Below are 21,498 nucleotides of genomic sequence, written 5' to 3' on the forward strand. Positions count from 1 at the left end.
CATAAATCTGGAATATCTTTCTATTCCTTGATGTCATCTTCAATTTTCATCATCAATGTTTTATGATTTTAAGAGTACTGATCTTTATATCCTTGGTTAAATTTATTCCTGGGTATTTTATTTTAGGTGTTTTAATCTATAGGCTGATAGGTTATCTTTTTTTAGTACCTTAAGGATTTTGTGCACTGTCTTGGGAACTGAACTGTTTGAATGAGAAGTCTACAGTCATTCTTATACCCACTGCTCAGTATATAAAGTGGATTTTTTTTCTCTAGTTGCCTTTAAGATTCTTCTCTTTACCTCTGGTGTTAAGCAATTTGATGATGATGATTATAATGTTCCTTAATGTAATACTTTTCATCCTGCAGCTGGAGTTCACTGAACTTCTTGAATCTATATGATTCTCAGTTCAGTTCAGTCGCTCAGTCATGTCTGACTCTGCGACCCCATGAATCACAGCACGCCAGGCCTCCCTGTCCATCACCAACTCCCGGAGTCTACCCAAACTCATGTCCATCGAGTTGGTGATTTACAAAATTTTTCATCACTGATTCTTCAAATATCTTTTCTGTCAACCTACTTCTCCACTCTTTTGGGGACTTCAATTACAGAGTTAAGCCATCCAACATTTCTCACATCTCAATGATACTCCATTCATTTCAGTTTCCAGCCTTTTATCTTTGTGTTTCATCTTGGATGGTTCTGTTTTTATTAATTTTTTCCAGCAGTGTCTGATCTGCCATTAATCTCATCCAGTGTATTTTTCATCTCATTGTCATTTTTGTTTCTTAAAGTTTGATTTGGGTTTTTTATATTTTCCAAGTCTCGCCTTAAAATGTACAGGCCTTCCTCTTGTTGAAGTTTTATTTTAAGCTTGTTAGGTAGGATCAGAGCAGACTAAATTTATGGACAACTTTGATCACTAGAAATTATTTGTCCCTTTCTTACTCTAGATGGTAAGAATATAAATTATTCCTGGACCTTTGAGAACTGTTCTAGCTGTTCCTCTTCAGTGTTTTTCTCATATACATGCATTGATTAGTAGTCAGCTGAAGACCCAACAGGAACCTCTTACAGATCTCCAGAGTTCCTTTATTTCCATAATCTGTCTTGTAAATTCTAGCCATCATGGCCTCCCTACATTCTCTTCAACTCAGGGAGCCTCTAGACCTCTAGGATCGGGTTAAGTTCCCTCTAATTGCACTATGGCCTGGAAACTAACTCCAGACAGTAAGGTAGGGTAACCATAGGGCTCATCTTCTCTATCCCACTGTTCTTAGGTTTTTGCTTTTTTCCCCTCACATATTTTGTCATGATGTTTAGCTATTTAAGGTAGACTGGTATGTTAGTGTGTGCAAGTGCTGCAATAAAAAAATAGCAGCTTAAACAAGTGGTGATGGCTTTAAGTGGTGGCTTAAACAATAGAAATTTATTGTCTCACAATGCTGGAGGCTAGAAATCCCAAATCAAGATGTCAATAGCATTGGTTCCATTTGAGGGTTGCAAAAAGAAAGATTTGTTTCAGAACTCTCTCCTGACTTGTAGATAGTCATCTTCTCCTTATGCCTCTTCCTGTCATCTTCTCTTTATACGTCTATGTCCAAATTTCCCCTTCTTAGACAGTAAAGAATCTACCTGCAGTGCGGGAGACCTGGGTTCGATCCCTGGATTGGGAAGATCCCCTAGAGGAGGACGTGGCAACCCACTCCAGTATTCTTGCCTGGAGAATCCCCATGGACAGAGGAGCCTAGCAGGCTACAGTTCATGGGGTCGCAAAGAGTCGGACATGACTGAGTGACTAAACACACAGGTCATACTGGATTAGGGCTTTACCTCTGTAAAGACCCTAAAACCAGCCCTACGATCAGACATAATAATTAAACTGATGTTTATGAAAATCAGTTTAGGATAGTGTTTAAGAACAGGGATACTGAAATTAGAGTGCATGGGTGTGATTCTAGCTCCAACACTTGCTGCTTCCCTGGTGGCTCAGAGGGTAAAGTGTCTGCCTACAATGTGGGAGACCTGAGTTCGATCCCTGGGTCAGGAAGATTGCTGGAAAGGAAACGGCAACCCACTTCAGTACTCTTGCCTGGAAAATCCCATGGACAGAGGAGCCTGGTAGGCTACAGTCCATGGGGTCGCAAAGAGTCGGACACAACTGAGCGACTTCACTTTCACTTTCCAACACTTGCTAGCTCTGTGCCTTAATTCCCTTACCTGTAACAAGGGACTTACTCTACTCATTTCATAGAGATAGCGTGAAGATACATATATGTTTAGAATAATACCTGATACATAATATACCCTCAATAGATATTACTTAACACAATGATCAAAATAATGTTTCATAAGAACATGAGTAACTTTACCTAGACCAACAGAGTTCTTGATTAGCCTTGATGAAGGAGATTAGAAAATTTATATTCAGTGACCACTTCATTTATTAAAATTACCACTTCAGAAATCCTACCCTCTAGCTTTCTAAGCTTAAAGTCTTTCCTTATACGGAAAAAAATGTTGTCTGACATTTCAGTAAAAAAGCATGCTGCCTGTCATTCTGGTAAACAATGAATGCTGCCTGCCATCAATTCATCACCACTATAGCCGCCATCAACAGTCCATGATAAGGGGACATCAGGATGGAGAAAGACAGGACACTGGCCCTAGATGGCTCAGATGCACATCTAAGGAATAATTTCAGTGAACTCTGACTCTTGCATCTTTCCATACTCAGAAAGAACTAAAATCATTAACCTGAAATGTCTGGATTTTTTACACTTTTTTACACTTTACAGTAATCTTTTGATGTTCAACTACATGTTTTTTTTTCCAGCAAAAATTCCTACATGTCCTGGCTCCTCCTCCCTTACCTCTTTGAAACAGTCCCTCAGAGGTATCTGAGAGGCTGTCTCCTGGGCTGTATTCTCAATAAGGCCACTTAAGAAAACATAATTCTCAACTTTTATGTTGTGTTTGTTTTTGTCAGTCCCCCTCTCTCCATAATTTACATATAAGCTGCCAAAACTCAGTTTTCTAAAATTTTAGTTTGGTTAAGTCATGTTTTTGCTTTAAAACCTATAAAATCTCTTTTACAAATTATCATATTAGAAGCAAAAGGCAAGGTAGAAAGGGAAAGATATATCCAACTGAATACAGAATGTCAGAGAATAGCTAGGATTAAAAAAAAGGGGGGGTCTTCTTAAGTGAACAATGCAAAAAAACAGAGGAAAACATTAGAATGGGAAAGTCTAGAGATCTCCCTAAGAAAACTGGAGATATCAAGGGAATATTTCATGCTAGGATGGGCACAATAAAGGACAGAAACATTAAGGACCTAAGAGAAGCAGAAGAGATGAAGACGAGGTGGCAAGAATACACAGAAGAACTATATAAAAAAAGGTCTTCATGATGAGATCATCATATTGGTGTGGTCACTCACCTAGAGCCATACATCCTGGAGTGTAAAGTCAAGTGGGCCTTAGGAAACATTATTACGAACAAAGCTAGTGGAGGTGATGGAATTTCAGCTGAGCTATTTCAAATCGTAAAAGATGATGCTGTGAAAGTGCTATACTCGGTGTGTTAGTAAATTTGGAAAACTCACCAGTGGCCACAAGACTGGAAAAGGTCAGTTTTCACTCCAATCCCAAAGAAGGGCAATGACAAAGGATGTTCAAAAACTATCATACGATTGTACTCACTTCACATGCTAGCAAGATAATGCTCAAAATCCTCCAAGCTAGGCTTCAGCAGTATGTGAACCAAGAAATTTCAGATATACAAGCTAGATATAGAAAAGGCAGAGGAACGAGAAATCAAATTGCCAACATCCATTATATTATAGAGAAAGCAAGGGAATTCCAGAAAAACATCTACTTCTGCTTCATTGACTACAAGAAAGCCTTTGACTGTGTGGATCACAACAACATGTGGAAAATTCTTAAAAGAGATGGGAATACCAGACTACCTTACCTGCCTCCCAAGAAACCTGTATGCAGGTCAAGAAGCAACAGTTAAAACTGGACACGGAACAACAGACTGCTTCAAAATTGAGAAAGGTTGTATATTGTCACCCTGCTTATTTAACTTCTATGCAGAGTACACCATGGGAAATGCCGGATGGATGACTCACAGCTGGAATCAAGACTGCTGGGAGAAATATCAACAACCGTACATACGCAGATGATACTACTTTAATGGCAGAAAGTGAAAAGGAACTAAAGAGCCTTCTTGAGGGTGAAGGAGGAGAGTGAAAAAGCTGAACACAGGAGCCTGGTGGGCCACAGTCCATGGGGTCACAAAAGAGTTGGATACAACTTATGGCTAAACAACAACAACATACAATGAAATATTGTGTATGAAATTACTTTTCCAACTAATAGACACAACTGTCCAAGATCATAAGAAATAAAATTTCACTGAGTTAAAACAAAAATTGAATTAGAAGAGAAGTGAGTCTGCTAAATCAAGTAAGGAAAAGAAGTGATATACAATTGGTAAACTTTACTGAAAATTAAATATAATAAATTACAAGAAATACAGTTATTGCTTTTGAACAAAAATTTTTGAAACTTCACAACCATAAAGTTAGGAGGCGGGATTCAAATAAAGACAGATAATATGAATGGACATTGTCATGAATGTCCTTAGTAAAGTACTGAAATAATTATGGGGGCCTCATAGCTTTTATGGGCTTCTTGGTTTGCTCAAAGGTCAAGAATCCTCCTGTCAATGCAGGAGATGCAGGTTCAATCCCTGGGTCAGGAAGATCCTCTGGAGAAGGAAATGGCAACCCACTTTAGTATCCCTGCCTGGGAAATCCCATGGACAGAGGAGCCCAGCAGGCTACAGTCCATGAGGTTGCAAAGAGTCGGACACGACTGAGCAACTAAACAACAACAACATGGCTTTTACAGATATACTTGTATAAACAGTTCCAATTACCAAACGCAAAGCATCATCGTGCAAACATCAGGGATAGCAACGTGTGTTATCATCTCATTTCTGGATGATAAACTCCCAGAAGCATTCATAATGTCTAATTCATCTTGGTATTTCATATCACAGAATATATTTAATAGATATCTATGAAATAGATAATAACACTTCGATGAGAAATAAAACAAGTTTTCAAAGCACAGTTTAAAAAACTATTTAGGGTACAAATTACATATTTGTTTAAATATGTAAATTTTAATTAGAACTAAATTACTATTTAGTTCTCTTTAAAAATCTGACTCTACTTAGTTTGGTATCAGAGAAGACAGTGGCACCCCACTCCAGTACTTTTGCCTGGAAAATCCCATGGATGGGGGAACCCGGTGGGCTGCAGTCCATGGGGTCGCTAGAGTCGGATGTGACTGAGCGACTTCACTTTCACTTTTCACTTTCATGCATTAGAGAAGGAAATGGCAATCCACTCCAGTGTTCTTGCCTGGAGAATCCCAGGGACAGGAAGCCTGGTGGGCTGCCACCTATGGGGTTGCAGAGTCAGACACGACTAAAGTGACACAGCAGCAGCAGCAGCAGTTTGGTATAGTTTCAAAGTAGGACTATTCAACAGCTAATTGTACCCAGAAAAAATTAAGCACTCTTTCTCACTACTATTTTCTAGTGCCCTGAAAAAAGCCATCAGACAGAAAGCACGGGGTAAAAGTTTTCTTCAAATATGTCTTTCCCACATAATAATACTGAGCCCTGAGCTTATAAATCCAGTAAGACATTTCTGTGATTTTAAGTGTATATCAAGTACAAAAATAATGTTTACCGAATGTACAAACGACCAAGTGAATAAATGGTAGAATGGGAAAGGAAAAAAGAAAGGAAGAAGGGAAAGTAAGAGAAGGAAGGAAGAAATTATTTTATACCCAAAATAGTACAAGAAGTAATAGGGGAGTTACTACCCTGCCTAATAAAACAACAAATTTTAACACATCAAACTAAGTTTTAAAATTCCTCTTTTAAATCACAGTGATTACTATTCTACACTTCAGAATTGATTTTAAGAAATTTTAAAATTCAATTAGTACTTCACTTGGCAAATAGGCGAGAACAGTGCTTACATAATTCTTTTAATATATGTACAGTATGCACAATTTCATTTTAGTTATAAAATACAGCTTAATTCAAGATGTAATCATTTGCTTTCAAAATTTTACTTAAAAATCATTTTGGGACTTACACAGGTGAGCTATTCTTAAACATGAAGGGTAGTTAATAATATATACTTACCAAAAGAGGGAAAAATCAAAAGATCCCACCACTAATATTATAAAGTTAATTTTATACCTCAATCAAAATGCAAATCTGCTACTGATCGTCAGCACCAAAAGGTCAAAAAACAAGAAATGACGCAACCAAAAACTAAGTAAGACAAATTTAACATCTTCCTTTCTGTTATGAAATTCTCTATCACTGATCTAATTCATATAATATTATGAACTGATTTCACTGTCACTAAATTAAAATTTTACATGCAATCATGTATTTTTCATCTTCATTTATAATGCTCAATTATGAAAAACATCACAGTAAATCTTACCTCATTGTATCTGTTGCTGGGAATTTTGATGCTGGTTTTCCGAACTTCCATATCAACCACCAAACCTTGAACTACTGGCAATGTATACTGGTAATTTCTAAAGTCCTGGGCAAAAGCAGATTGAAGTAGAATAAAGAATTCATCAACGGCAGGATCTGATTAACAGCAATAAAATTAGCACAAAGGAAAAGAATGCCAAAATTAAATACTTTTGAATTAAATGAATGAATTCATTCATTTAAATAATAAGAAAATGCATGATGAAAGCCCCACTGTGTGTATTCTAGCTCTCCAGTTAGTCTGTAAACTCTCACAAGGAAGCAGATTAAGAAGTTTTATATACCATTATATACAATATTAAACAAATATTTAAATGTTTATCTTGCTTTCTCAGCACCTGACATTTTCTGTATTTATTTGTTAACTGTCTCTTCCCTATGAGGTAAGCTCCAAGACAGCAGAGATGATCACTTGTTTTGTTCTTGTTATATCCCAAATGCCTGGAACGTGCTGGGAACTCAGTGAACACTTATACACTAAAACACACACATATACCACATCCAGTGTGGCTGAAGCAAAGTGAGCAAGAAGGCAGGAGTTCAGGTCACAGTGACAGCACACAGCTAGATTTCACAGGGTCCTGTAGGTCACAAGGACCTTGACCTTTACTTTGAGAAGGCTTTCGACCTACTGTAATGGATCTCTTTAACTCTCTCCTCTGCAAAGAACAGATGGAAAAGGAGCAAGAATAGAAGAAAGGAGATCAGATAAACACAATAAAAATAATCTGAGCAAGAGACAGTGATAACTTGAACCAAGATTTTAACAGTTCCAAAGGCAGTCAGAAGTTATCAGATTCTAGATATATTTAAAGGGAAAACAGACAATATTTGCCCTTAAGTTGGATGTGGAATGTGGAAAAAAAAAAAAAGAGTTGATGATTCTGAACTGTATGGCTTGGGCAAGTAGAAGATAGGAACTGCCACCAACTGAGATACAGAATATGATGGGAAGGGGAAGGTGGCAGGTCAGAAGACTGCAGGAAAAGAACTGAGAAAGAATGGTGTCCTGGAAACTAAGAGTAGAAAACGCGTAGATGCTAGTAAGTTGTTGGATGGAACTGTGTGAAAACTATCTTCTTATTGCTTCTATTCATTCAGGGAAAATGGGGTTATGTCATCAGCTGAAACTGAGGAAAGGAGAGGCAGCACAGGAAATTTGAGAAAAAATCACATGCAAAAAGTCATATGGGGAGTTAGGAATGTATTAGGGACCAGGAAGGATTGCTGGGTAGGTTCAAGAGCTTCCTTAATGGTACTGGTCATGAATCTAAAATGAGACCCATGGGTATGCTGCTCTTTCTGTCTTCACTCATATTTAACTTGGATGGAAGTTAAGAACGAAGAAAGAGTCAGATCTGCACTGGTAAAATCAATTGACTTTTCAGCTATGACCTAAAGCAAATCCCTTACGATTATGGAACGGAAGTGACAAATAGATTGAAGGGATTAGATTTGATAGACAGAGTGCCTGAAGAACTATGGATGGAGGTTCATGACATTGTACAGGAGGCAGTGACCAAGACCATCCCCAAGAAAAATGCAAAAAGGTAAAAGGGTTGTTTGAGGAGCCCTTACAAATAGCTGAGAAAAGAAGAGAAGCTAAAGGGAAAAGAGAAAAGGAAAAATATAACCATCTGAAAGCAGAGTTCCAAAGAATAGCAAAGAGAGATAAGAAAGCCTTCCTCAGTGACCAAAGCAAAAAAAAAAAAAAAAAAGAGGAAAATAATAGAATGGGAAAGACTAGAGATCTCTTCAAGAAAATTAGAGATACCAAGGGAACTTTTCATGCACAGATGGGCACAATAAAGGGCAGAAACAGTATGGACCAAACGGAAGCAGAATATATTAAGAAGAGGTGACAAGAATACATAGAAGAACTATACAAAAAAGATCTTCATGACCCAGACAACCATGATGGTGTGTGATCACACCTAGAGCCAGACATCCTGGAGTGTGAAGTCAAGTGGACCTTAGGAAGGAAGCATCACTATGAACAAAGCTAGTGGAGGTGATGGAATTCCAGTGGAGCTATTTCAAACCCTAAAAGATGATGCTGTGAAAGTGTTGCACTCAATATGCCAGCAAATTTGGAAAACTCAGCAGTGGTCACAGGACTGGAAAGGTCAGTTTTCATTCCAATCCCAAAGAAAGGCAATGCCAAAGAATGCTCAAACTACCGCACAATTGCACTCATCTCACACGCTAGCAAAGTAATGCTCAAAATTCTCCAAGCCAGGTTTCAACAGTACATGAACCGTGAACTTCCAGATGTTCAGGCTGGATTTAGAAAAGGCAGTTCCTCTGCCTTCATGAGATCAAATTGCCAACATCCGCTGGATCATCGAAAAAGCAAGAGAGTTCCAGAAAAACATCTACTTCTGCTTTATTGATTATGCCAAAGTACTGACTGTGTGGACTGTGTGACTGTGTGGATCACAACAAACTGTGGAAAATTCTGAAAGAAAAGGGAATACAGACCACCTGACCTGCCTCCTGAGAAATCTGTATGCAGGTCAAGAAGCAACAGTTAGAACTGAATGTGGAACAACAGACTGATTCCAAATCAGGAAAGGAGTACATCAAGGCTGTATATTGTCACCTTGCTTATTTAACTTATATGTAGAGTACATCAGGTGAAATGCCAGGCTGGATGAAGCAAAAGCAGGAATCAAGACTGCAGGAAGAAATATCAATAACCTCAGAAATGCAGGTGACACCACCTTCATGGCAGAACGCAAAGAAGAACTAAAGAGCCTCTTGATGAAAATGAAAGATGAGAGTGAAAAAGCTGGCTTAAAACTCAACATTCAGAAAACTAAGATCATGTCATCTGGTCCCATCACTTGATGGTAAGTAGATGGGGAAACAATGGAAACAGTAACAGACTATTTTTTGGTGCTCCAAAATCACTCAGATGGTGACTCCAGCCATGAAATTAAAAGATACTCGCTCCTTGGAAGAAAACCTATGACCAACCTAGACAGCATATTAAAAAGCAGAGACATTACTTTGCTGACAAATGTCCATCTAGTCAAATTATGGTTTTTTTCCAGTAGTCATTATGGATGTGAGAGCTGGACCATAAAGAAAGCTCAACACTGAAGCACTGATGCCTTTGAACTGTGGTGTTGGAGAAGACTCTTGAGAGTCCCTTGGACTACAAGGAGATTCAATCAGTCAATCCTAAAGGAAATCAGTCCTGAATATTCATTGGAAGGACTGATGCCGAAGCTGAAACTCTAATACTCTGGCCATCTGATGTGAAGAACTGACTCATTGGGAAAGACCCTGATGCTGGGAAAGACTGAAGGCAGGAGAAGAAGGGGACGACAGAGGATTAGATGGTTGGATGGTATCACCAACTCTATGGACATGAGTTTGAGCAAGCTCCGGGAGTTGGTGATGGACAGGGAAGCCTGGCGTGCTGCAGTCCATGGGGTCACAGAGTTGGACATGACTGAGCGACTGAACTGACTGAAAGGTGCTAAGGCAAGTAAATGACAAGTGATACTGAAATTACTGGACATGCAAATGGGGAAAAAAAGAACTTCAAGGAATGCCTCACAAACAAAAATTAACTAAAAATGGATCACAAACCTATATGTAAAACATAAAACCATCAACTTTTGAAGAAAGCATCAGGGAAATGTTTGTGATTTAAGTTTTAGTCAATAAGTTCTTAGATATGATATAAACAGAATGCCCCATAAAAAATTAACAAACTGGACTTCAACAAAATTAAAAAATTTGGTTCTATTAATGACATTATTTTTAAAAATGAAAAGATGATCTACAGACTTGAGACAAAATATTTTAAATTGATACAAATCCACCAAAGGACTTACATTCAGAATGCATGAAATACTCTCAAAATTCAACAATAAGAAAACAAAAACCATATCTTTTAAATAGGCAAAAATTTGAACATTCATTAGAGACATAAAGAAGATAAAATAAGCAAATAAAAAGATGCTCTAAATCACTCATCATTGGAAACATAAAAATTAAAATCACAAAATTAAAACAATTAGACTTCTATTAGAATGGCAAAAATTAAAAACTGAAGGAGGAACAAGTGTTGACCAAAAAAAAAAAGACTCTTACACCTGATGAATGCAAAACATTGCAAGCATTTTGGAAAACAATTTTACAGTTCCTTATAATGTTAAATCCTGATAGCTCAGTTGGTAAAGAATCCACCTGAAATGCAGGAGACCCCGGTTCGATCTCTGGGTCGGGAAGAACCCTGGAGAAGGGATAGGCTACCCACTCCAGTATTCCTGTGCTTCTCTTGTGGCTCAGCTGGTAAAAAATCCGCCCGCAATGCAGGAGACCTGGGTTCAATCCCTGGGTTGGGAAGATTCCCTGGAGGAGGGAAAGACTACCCACTCCAGTATTCTGGCCTAGAAAATTCCATGGACTGTATAGTCCATGGAGTCGCAAAGAGTCGAACACGACTGACCGACTTTCACTTTCATAATGTTAAACATACAATATGGCTCAACTCTCCCACTCCTAGATAAATGAAAACTAAACATTCACACAGAATTTAATACATGAATGTTTATAGCAGTTTTATTCAGTTGCAAGAAACTAGAAACCTAGATATCCATCAACAGGTGAATGAATAAACTGTAGTTCACACATACAACACAACCCTACTCAGCAATAGAAATCAATCATCTATTGATAATTGAAGGTTACCAGAGTATGCCACAGCTAAATATGCCTCTTGTTAATCAGTCTTTGGCCAGTTTAATTTAGAGGACCTCAGCCAAAGAACCTGAGATGAGTGGAAGAGAATGATTTTATTTCCTTCCCAACAATATATATAACATAGATTAATCTCAAATGCATTAAGATAAGTAAAAGAAGTCAGACTGAGAAGGCTACGTTCTGTATAATTTCCCTTACAGGACAGTCTGAAAAAACTAAAACTACAGGGACAAAGAATCAATGATTACCAGACATTAGAAGTGCACCAGCAAATATTCTGGAGTGACAGAACTGTTCTGTATTTCAATTGTAAGAGTGGTTGTAATGTAACTGTTACATGTGTGAAAAGTCTTGGAAATGTACTCAAAAAAAGGTGGCTTTTACCATACAAAAAATTGTTTTAAGTTTTAAAGAAAGAGGTAGATTTAAGCAGGGTTTACATTTTGCCAGGCTACCACAACACACTTAGTAAAAGAGAAAAAGGAACTAGAATTATGTAAAAAAGTGATTTGATGATGAAACTATGGAATCAAAATATACAAAAACAGAAAAGCAACAGGAATGAGAAACAGTGAAAAGGTTTCTTGAAATCAATAGACTGCAGGATCCTGATAATCTAGAGAGAAAGCGATAATGTAGAGTGAGATGCTTCAGGAGATAATTCAACAAATGTTTGTATAAATGAAATGATAGTGACCGTAGAAACCTTAGGCTGCTGTTGCTAGATTACGGGACAAATATCTCCTTTACATTCCAAATTAGATTACAACCTGAAAGAAAAATTGTCTTGCAGAAAAATGAGACTAAAAACTAAAATTACCAAGGAAGGACAAAGGGGTGGGGGCTGGAGTAGAAGAATATAGAGAGATATTATATATTAAAATATAACTTAGAAATTTTCATTTCTGCCCAAGGTGGAGGAAAGGAGACTGGATTAGCCTCATGTCTTAAACAACAAAAGACCACACAAAACACATGGAACAATGATTTTCAAGAGAGTGAATTTCAGGTAACAAGGACAGTGATCCTTGAGAGACTGGAAACAAACAAGATGAGCTCTGTGACTGCCCAGGTTATGCTCCAAGAGAGCTTCCAAGCTCAGATGCAGGAAAGGGGAACCCCGGCAGAGGCTGGCAGATTTCCTGAGGAGAAAACTGAAAAACGAGAAAAATGAAGGTAGTTAGAGTTGACAGGACAGAGAGGAGAAAACTGCAGACAGGACTCCAAAGGTTTGCAGAAGGTCACATCCAGTGTTTAGCAGTGCTCTCATCAGCTAATAAGTGTGAGGAAACCTGAGGCCAGTGAAAGAAATGCCTGAAGTGATTATTGGGAGCATTATCTGATACACAGGTCTGGGAATAATGCCTATTCCCAAAATCCAGATAGAAAGACCTCTTGGGCATTCATGGGCATTGAGTAGATCTTACTGTATAATAAAGAATTTGGCTGACCTTTGCCCCTGGTTTCTGGGACATAGCTTCTAAACCCTTGGAATTTCCTGAGTGATATGAGTGCCCTTGTTATTCCTGGTTGGCCCTATGTCTATGTCACTTGACAGTCTGTGTCAACTTGATGATATTCAGGCTAACAAGATGACTCAGGGTGGTAGCTGGCCATTTCAGAAACATCAACCACATGATGAGAGGTTGGGACTTTGAGGTGCACGATACCAGCCTGACTTTTGGGGAATGCTGAAGTGGGGCTGAAGATTGAGTTCAATAACATAGCTAATGATTCAATCAATCAGTAATAGTAAGGAATCTCCAATAAAAACTCAAGACACAAAAGTTACTTGTTTGGAACTCTCCCCAGACCCTGCACTCTGTGTCTCTTCTATTGGCTGCTCCTGATTTATATCTCCACTGTTATAATAAAACTGTATCTTAAGTACAGTTGGCTCTTGAATAACATGGGAGTTAGGGGAGTCAACCCCTGCACAGTAAAAAATCCATGTATAACATGAGTATAAACTCAGCTCTCTAAACTGCAGTTCTGCAATCTGCAGATTCTAGTAACCATGGACTGTGTAGTACAAATTTACTGGAAAAAAAATCCACCTAAGTGGATCTGAGCAGTTCAAGCCCATGTTGTTCAAAGGTCAACTGAATAATACTTTGCTGAGTTCTGTGAATCATTCTAGTGAATCATCAAACCTGACGGGTTAGTGGCATCTCCCACATTTGTATCTAGTTAGTGCCAACTATAGGAGGTCTGGGGACCCTTGAACTTACAGCTAGCATCTGAAGTAATGGCAGTCTTATGAAGGACTGTGTCCTTAATCTGTGAAGTTTAGCTTAATTCCAAATAATGTTCAAAGTCACTAAAAATCACTGTGGTTATTGTTTCTGTCGCTAAGTAATGTCTGACCCTTGAGACCTGATGGACTGTAGCCCACTAGGCTCCTCTGTCCATGCAATTTCCCAGGCAAGAACACTGGAGTAGGTTGTCGTTTTCTTCTCCAGGGGATCTTCCTGACCCAGGTTTGAACCTGTGTCTCTTGCACTGGTAAGAGGACCCTTCACTACTGAGCCACCAGGGAAGCCCTCTTCCACTTATGATGGCCACCATATATTTTCCACTATTTTATTCTCAACCCTACAGTTTGAATAGGTAATTTGCATTACAACTGTTTTTTCTGTACTCTGAGCCAGTTAATTTTAACATAATTCAAAACTGAATTGATAGACTACTTTGTTGAGTGTTTAGAGAAGCTAATAACTACATTTCAAAACAAATTTAATAGTACTACTTTCAACATATGATAATTAATGCTTTATTTGGCTAGAATATTGAGAAAAATGTAATGATCCGATCCACCCTAAATTCAATAAATTCTATAAAGCAAGTTTGCTTTAAATCTAGAAGCTTGTTCTCACAAGTGTTTGCATCTAAGAGCACTGACTGAGAATACAAGGAGTATGCAGTAGAAAGAGCAAGGAGGATGGAGTAGGAAGATGCAAACCCTGGCTTTACAATTTGCTATACAATTTCTAAGCTTAGGTTGCTGAATCTTTAAAATGTAAATAATATGCATCCCTACTAACTTGTAGAGAACTACTGTGGTAGCAAAATAATATAAAGCATTTTGAGTTACAAAGAATCATAAAAATTTCATCATAAATAGTGAAATAACAGCTAAGTGTCCTACTGGTGATAGCTTAAAAGTTTCTTTGTCGTGGCTGAAGGACAGAAAGTATCTGAGCATAATTATATAGTATATTAGAAAAATGGCTGTACATTTAAAGTATTTGTCTATTGATGTCAATATCTGCTCTTGTTTCTCAAAATTTCTACTCAATTTGTGGGGGAAAAAAATGCTTCTTACATTCTCATTCCAAATATCATACAAATTGCTGTAGAGAGGAACAAAGAAAGGCAAGATGGAAAATATATTTCTCATCAGAAAAAAATGCAAACCAGAAGGCAATAGAGTAAATCTTTAAAATTCTCAAAGAATAGAACTGTCAGCCTAGAATTCTACATCCGGCAAAAGTATCTTCTTTCAAATACAAAGGACTTTGTAAGAAACACAGATGCTAAAAGAATTCATTACCAGTCAATCCACACTATAAGAAACATTAGAGGAAATCTTTCAGGCAGGAGGACACCAGATGGAAATACAGATTTCCACAAAGGAATGGAGAGCACTGCAAATGGCAGCTACATGAGTAGACCTATAAGAACTTTTCTCATTGTTTAAATCTCTTTAAAAGATAACTGGAACTACAACTACAATTCCATGACAGAGTAATAAATCAAGTCCCCCAAAAGCAATAAAGTTAGATAATTTATCTAAAAAAGAAAACAAAAACCTAACCATTTCAGTGCCCTTGACTCAGGCTAAAAGCACACAATACACTGAGATGTGCTCATTCAAGAAAATTACTGAATTTCAAGAAAGAAGAATAGAGTTGAGTCTGTGATCTTCTTGCCTGGAGCTGCCCTTAAGTTTGTCCGGTAGTTCAACCAAGGCAAGGTAGTAGTTTGTGAAAACAGTAAGTTTTGCTTCTTGTAGAATCTTGCTTGATTTGGAGTGTCTCAGCCAAAGTGGTAATCTCAGTGACTAGTGAAAGAAGACCAGTGGCTCTGTTACCCAGAGGCTGCTAGTCTATTTGGAGCAAGTAATAAGCAGGCAGACTGGCCAGAAATTTAACAAGGAGTTCTGGGAATGAGACAGCCACAGGGAATTTCATAAATTCTCCACATACACACCCAGGACTGACCTTAGTCTATGCACATGTGCAGCAGAGACCTTAGTGGGCCCAAGCCAACTAATCCTTGGTCTACAGGGTCAGAGCCTATGCATGTGCCAAGGAGACATGAGAGAGTCCAGTGGAAAATAAAGGAATAACATTTGAATCCCAGTCCACACATCAAGAAAGTATAGATGCCTTATTGCCTTGAGGTATGTGAATACAATCTCTGATCAATCTTTGGCTAAACTATAAGCTACATGGACACAGGGGAAATTGCTAGGATGCTAGGCTTAAAATTAAAACAAGACATAATGCTGGGGGCTTTAAGTATGCACTACTCCTCACTAAGTGACCTCCTGCAAGGTCACTTAGTAAGTGTACAACCAAGAGCCAGAATCCAGTACTATTTCATTCCAAAGCTCCAAGTACTTTCCAAAGAATATACATGTTCTGTTCTTTTCTTTTAGCATAAATCTTTACTTCCCTGAAGCAGCAAGGTATGAACAAAATAATAAAATCTGCTTCCTTCTCCCATACAAATCCCAGTAAGGAACAAGAAAATAATAATTCTCAACTTACTGCAAGAAGATTCATGATGGTATGCCCAGTCTCTCCAAACAATGGCTTCCGAAATCTGACGCTGAACAGTGGGCATGGATAAACTATGCAAATGAGAAATGAACAGACTAAGTTTGGCAGCTTATAATTTTGGTAAAAGAGATATCAAGCTTTATAAAGTTCTCAAAATATAACTGTAATTACTGATTACAGCACTGAATTCCCTCTTCTGTGGTTAGGAAGTTTTTTTTAAAAGAGTTCACTGTTATACATGTCTGAATCAGGACACTCCTTAGATAAGCCAAACACCAGGTGATCCTAACTGGCTCCTTGAACTTTACAGTTTCAACTGCCTGTGCAAGCCAGGGAGATACAAATGTTTCCTCTTATTTTAATCCTTTCCTTTCCTTACTTTATTTTGCTGATTCATAATACCATCCTCTTAATAATACCATGCAACAGAAAAGGCAAAGAAACTGACAGTCAGCAACTTATATGACTTCACTCACAGTAATAGAGCTAGTAAGTGGCAAAGTTAAAAACCTATTCCAGTGGTCTGATTCCTAGACCAGGGAGGGCAACTTTGATATGAAGTTTAAAATAAGGCTTGCATTCAGGCCTTAATGTCTTTAAAAACAATCACAGCTTAGTTGCACTGCTACAACCATGGACACAGAGGCTCTTTTATTGCTTACTTTACCAGCTGAGAGTTATCTCTCACTAGCTTCCAGTCTGTTACATTATATAAAATATAATTTGTCATAACTATTTTCCAAGCAAGTGACAAAAAATATGCTCACCATATATGGATATTATAAAAAATACTTGTTACGCTGATATTCATTTTTTCTGAAGATGGTCATGTATAAAACCTATAAATTAACCTATAAAACCAGTAAGTTATAAGGCAATAATCACTAACATCCTCACTTGTTATTTTGAGTCCTTCCCATTACAGCCAAAGCAATGCAAGAGACATGGGTCCAGAAGATCCCTGGAGGAGGCCACAAAGAGAAAGTAGAGATACTGACCTAATTTAGCTTAGTTATTTTAAAAGACTACTTCTGTTTAATTGTATCACCATGAGGCTCTGAATATCTCAAGTCTTTGCTTAGTTTTTATGTTTTGGTCTTGGTCATATGGTTTAGAAGAGGGTATTTTTTACTTACGTCGATATTCAGCTCCAAGTCTCAACATTAGTCGGATGGGAAACACTTTAGCCCAAGGAGTTTCCCATTTCTGAATGAGAATCCCAAACAAGTAAGGTGGGGTTGGGAGTACTAGGTCTTGCAGTGACTGGTAGGTAGATGTCACATATAAGAATCCACCATGTTCTTTACTGCCAAGGAAACTTTGACTGAAGAAGGAATGTCCCAAGTTGCCTACAACATTCCCTAAAACAAAAAAGTACATTAATTACTATCAATAAAACAATATTTTTAATAATAATTATTATCAGCACTGGGCCAGACATTACCAAACATTAATTCCTAACCGTTCACTATGAAAGACACACATTTATAAAGTTGTTTTTTAAATAAATGGCATTTATTAAATGAAAATTTGTTTTCCAATTTGATGAGGGCTTCTGGTGAGCATAAAATACCTTGCATTATTAGTACACTCTAGTTTGTCTGGCTAAAAGATATCAAAAAATATTGATACCTTCCTTTATATTATACAACTTACTGTATGAATTACTTTAGAGGTGTCAGGATCAGAATTATTACCTCAAACGTCATGAAAAAATATTAGGATTAGGTACCTGCTCTCACACAGTTTACAGTCCCACTGAGTAAATAAATTCAATTCACAAATATAATTAATGAAGACATTAAGTACAGATACATAAGAGACACTTAAGGGAAAAAAATTCATGGAGAAAGTAGAGCCACAGATTGGATTTATTCTAATTTTATTAATAGTTGAGGTAAATATGAAACAGAAACAACCTAGGGCTTATTTAATCTCATATCAGGCAGGTTTTTTTCTTTTACTTGCAAATGCTCTTAACCAAGTACTTTCTAATTCAAGTATTTTTTGAATGAAATAGTAACAATAGTTACTATTACTAGTTAATAGTCTCTTCATTAAGGAGACAGTTTTCTCAGTTTAGAATTACAAAAGAACTTCCTGATAAGAGCTGTCCAATAATGTAACAGATTTATTCCGAGACATGTGCAAACTTCCTTTGACACCTCTGAAATAATAGCAAGTAGAGAAATCACCATCAGAGAAGTTAATGCTTACTTTCCTTGGAAACTAGAGTCTATTTGCAGAACAGTTCAGTGATGGAACATAGAACCCTTGAGAGAAGTGGAAGCTATACTAACAGCAGGGACCACAAGTGGAGAGAATACCACCCCAAAGAATCCAGAGAAGCTTTATGGCTGAAAGCCACGTTCACTGCGCATCATCATCTTAAAAATACCTTTGGGGTATTTTTTACCTCTGCCTCATTGGAAAAGACCCTGAAGCTGGGAAAGATTGAGGGCAGAAGGAGAAGAGGGCGACAGAGGAGGAGATGGTTGGATGGCATCATCAAATCAACAGACATGAGTTTTAGCAAATTCCAGGAGATGGTGAAGGACAGGGAAGCCTGGCATGCTGCAGTCCACGGCGTCACAAAGAGTCAGACATGAGTAAGCGACTGAACAACAACAATCTTTGCCCCAGAATTAACCAAATCTGGCTGTACATTTAAACTGCTGGTCCAGATCTATAAGAACAGAATAATCCCCATATCAAGGAAGGAAAATGTTATTTTGGAAAAAAAAAAAATCACAGTATTTGAAATCACAGAGACATGGGTTTGAACACTAGTTTGAGCATTTACTATTAAGAGATTGGGGACAAGTTACCTAATTTCTGTGAGCCTCAGCATCTGTGACAATAGGGAAGCTTACACTAAATTTCAGACTTGATGTGAATAAATGATAGAATATATATCTGTAAAATGCCAAATAGCATCTTTCACACAGTGTGTTCTCAAAAAATGTTAACTAGATGGGGAAAGAGTGACATACTTTATTTTCTTGGGCTTCAAAATCACTATGGATGATGACTACAGCCATGAAATTAAAAGACGCCTGCTCCTTGAAAGAAAAGCAATGACAAACCTAGACACAATATCAAAAAGCGGAGACATGTCTTTGCCTACAAAGGTCTATATAGTCAAAGCTATGGTTTTTCCAGGAATCACGTATGGATGTGAGTTGGACCATAAAGAAGGCTGAGTGCTGAAGAATTGATGCTTTTGAACTGTGGTGCTGGAAGACTCTTGAGAGTCCCTTGGACTGCAAGATCAAACCAGTCAATCCTAAAGGAAATCAATCCTGAATATTCACTAGAGGGACTGATGCTGAAGCTGAAGCTCCAATACTTTGGCCACCTGATATGAAGAGCTGACTCATTAAAAAAAGACCCTGATGCTGGCAAAGATTGAAGGCAGGAAGAAAAGGGGATGACAAAGGACAAGATGGTTGGATGGCATCACCGACTCAATGAACATGAGTTTGAGCAAGCTCTGAGAGATGGTAAAGGATAGGGAAGCCTGTAGTGCTGCAGTCCATGGAGCCGCAAAGAGTTGAACATGACTGAACCACTGAACAACAACATCCATTCAACCATACAGACAAATCTCAAAAGCACTGCACTAAAAAAATTAGTCAAATACAACAGTGAGTTCCATTTATATAACTTTCTCAAAAATGTAAAACTACAGGGACAGAAATCAAATTACTAGTTGCCAGGAGCAGAGGGTAAAGTGAGGGGATTAAATACAAAGGGACATGAGGTAGGGTTTAAAGATAATGAAAATATTATATATTTGACACTGTTACTGGACTTTATTGGTTTGTCTAGATTCACTGAACTGAATATATGTGTATTTATATATAGTAATATATGTCTAAAAAGGTACATTACTGTATATAAATTATACCTCATATACTAGACTAAAAAAACTCAGAGAACTTTAGTAGTGAACTTACAGAAAACCAAAGAGAAAGAGACAGTTCTAAAAGCCAAAGAGGAAAGACAAATAACTATTTATTAAAAAAGGAAAAAAGGGGGATTCTTTGGCAGTCCACTGATTAGGCTGCTGCCCTTATACGGGCTTGGCCCCTGGTAGGGGACTAAGAATCCATAACACATGCAGCTCAAAAAAAGCAGCTAGATGGCAGGGCTTCCCTGGTAGTTCAGATGCAAAAACTCTGCCTGCAATGCAGTAGACCCAGATTCAATCTCTGGGTCAGGAAGATCCTCTAGAGTAGGAAATGGCATCCCACTCCAGTAGTCTCACCTGGAGAATTCCAGTAACAGAGGAGCCTGGCAGGCTCTCGTCCATGGGGTCGCAAAGAGTAGGAGAAGACTGAGAGACTAACATTTTCACTTTCTTTCAGATTGCAGAAAATGCCAAAAGACAATGAAGTAATACCTTCAAAGTACTTGCTAAGGGAAGGTGAAATGAAGCAATCAACAAAAGAAGGAAGAAAGAGAGGGAAAAATCTGTTAACCTAGAATTCTGTAGCCAACTAATTACTCAAGAATGACAGAAAAATAAAAACATTTCAGACATACAAAGACTAATGGAGTTTAATAACCATACAACCTCATCAAGAGAACGAATTAAAAGATGTATTTCAGCAAGAAAAGCAAGTCCTAATGGAAACATGGGATACTAAAATAGCAGATAACCAGAAAATATAGTGGTAAATTTAATAATTTTGGTTGAACTGAAAATCAGTATTGATTTTTAATACTGGAATTAAAAACTGAACATAATTGAATATAATTAATATTTTTTCTATTACAAAAGGTAAAACAAATTACAACAAATATAAGAATGGCAAGGATATTAAATGAGTGAAGCATGCTGAGGTCTGTGTCATGTTTGGAAGGACTGAAATGCTCTGAGGCAGAACTGTCAGCTTCCTCTTGTTCACACCTTGTTTAATTCCCTACCTTTCTGTGGCGCAAATACCTATTAATATATTGGGTGTCACTCCCATGATTAGGTTACTAATCAATAAACTTTGAGTTAATCAACAGGGAGATTATCAGAGTTGGCCTGACATAAGCTCTTTAAATCTAGGTCTAGAGGTCAGAGATTCAAAGCGGAGACACAGTCCCGCTGACCTGAAGGAAAGGAAAACACCCACGTGGTAAACTATCCATGAGGCAAGAACTGCAGGCAGCCTCTAGGAGCCAAGAGTACGTCCCAATCAGTTGTAATAAGAAAATGGGTATTTGTAAGAAAGTGAATTCTGCCAACAACCTGAGGACCTTGCGCTCCAAATGAGAAGCCCAGCATAGCTAACACCTTAAGGCACCCTGCGATGAAGATTCACCTAAGCTGTGCCTGGACTCCTAACCTATGGAAACTGAGAGAATAAATGTGTGTTGCTTTAAGCCAGTAAGT

At 37.8% G+C, this 21,498-nt stretch overlaps 1 protein-coding gene and 1 long non-coding RNA gene across 5 annotated transcripts in view; one reads left to right on the forward strand and one right to left on the reverse strand.

The window, feature by feature from the left end:
* Positions 1-21,498, reverse strand: part of ZFYVE9 (zinc finger FYVE-type containing 9) — a 117,046-nt gene that overhangs the window by 31,947 nt on the left and 63,601 nt on the right. For all 4 annotated transcript variants that reach the window (XM_061411971.1, XM_061411970.1, XM_061411969.1 and 1 more), the window contains 3 exons: positions 17,246-17,470; positions 16,098-16,180; positions 6,545-6,649 (listed from right to left, as the gene is read on the reverse strand). In XM_061411971.1, the coding sequence (XP_061267955.1) occupies positions 6,545-6,649; positions 16,098-16,180; positions 17,246-17,470 (413 nt within the window). The remainder of the gene's footprint in view (positions 1-6,544; positions 6,650-16,097; positions 16,181-17,245; positions 17,471-21,498) is intronic.
* LOC133244592 (uncharacterized) lies at positions 985-21,079 on the forward strand. Its single transcript, XR_009735449.1, has 3 exons — positions 985-1,235; positions 12,237-12,331; positions 20,480-21,079. It is a non-coding gene; the product is annotated as an uncharacterized LOC133244592 (long non-coding RNA).

This window comes from Bos javanicus, chromosome 3, assembly GCF_032452875.1.
Source record: "Bos javanicus breed banteng chromosome 3, ARS-OSU_banteng_1.0, whole genome shotgun sequence".
Classification (NCBI taxonomy): domain Eukaryota; kingdom Metazoa; phylum Chordata; class Mammalia; order Artiodactyla; family Bovidae; genus Bos; species Bos javanicus.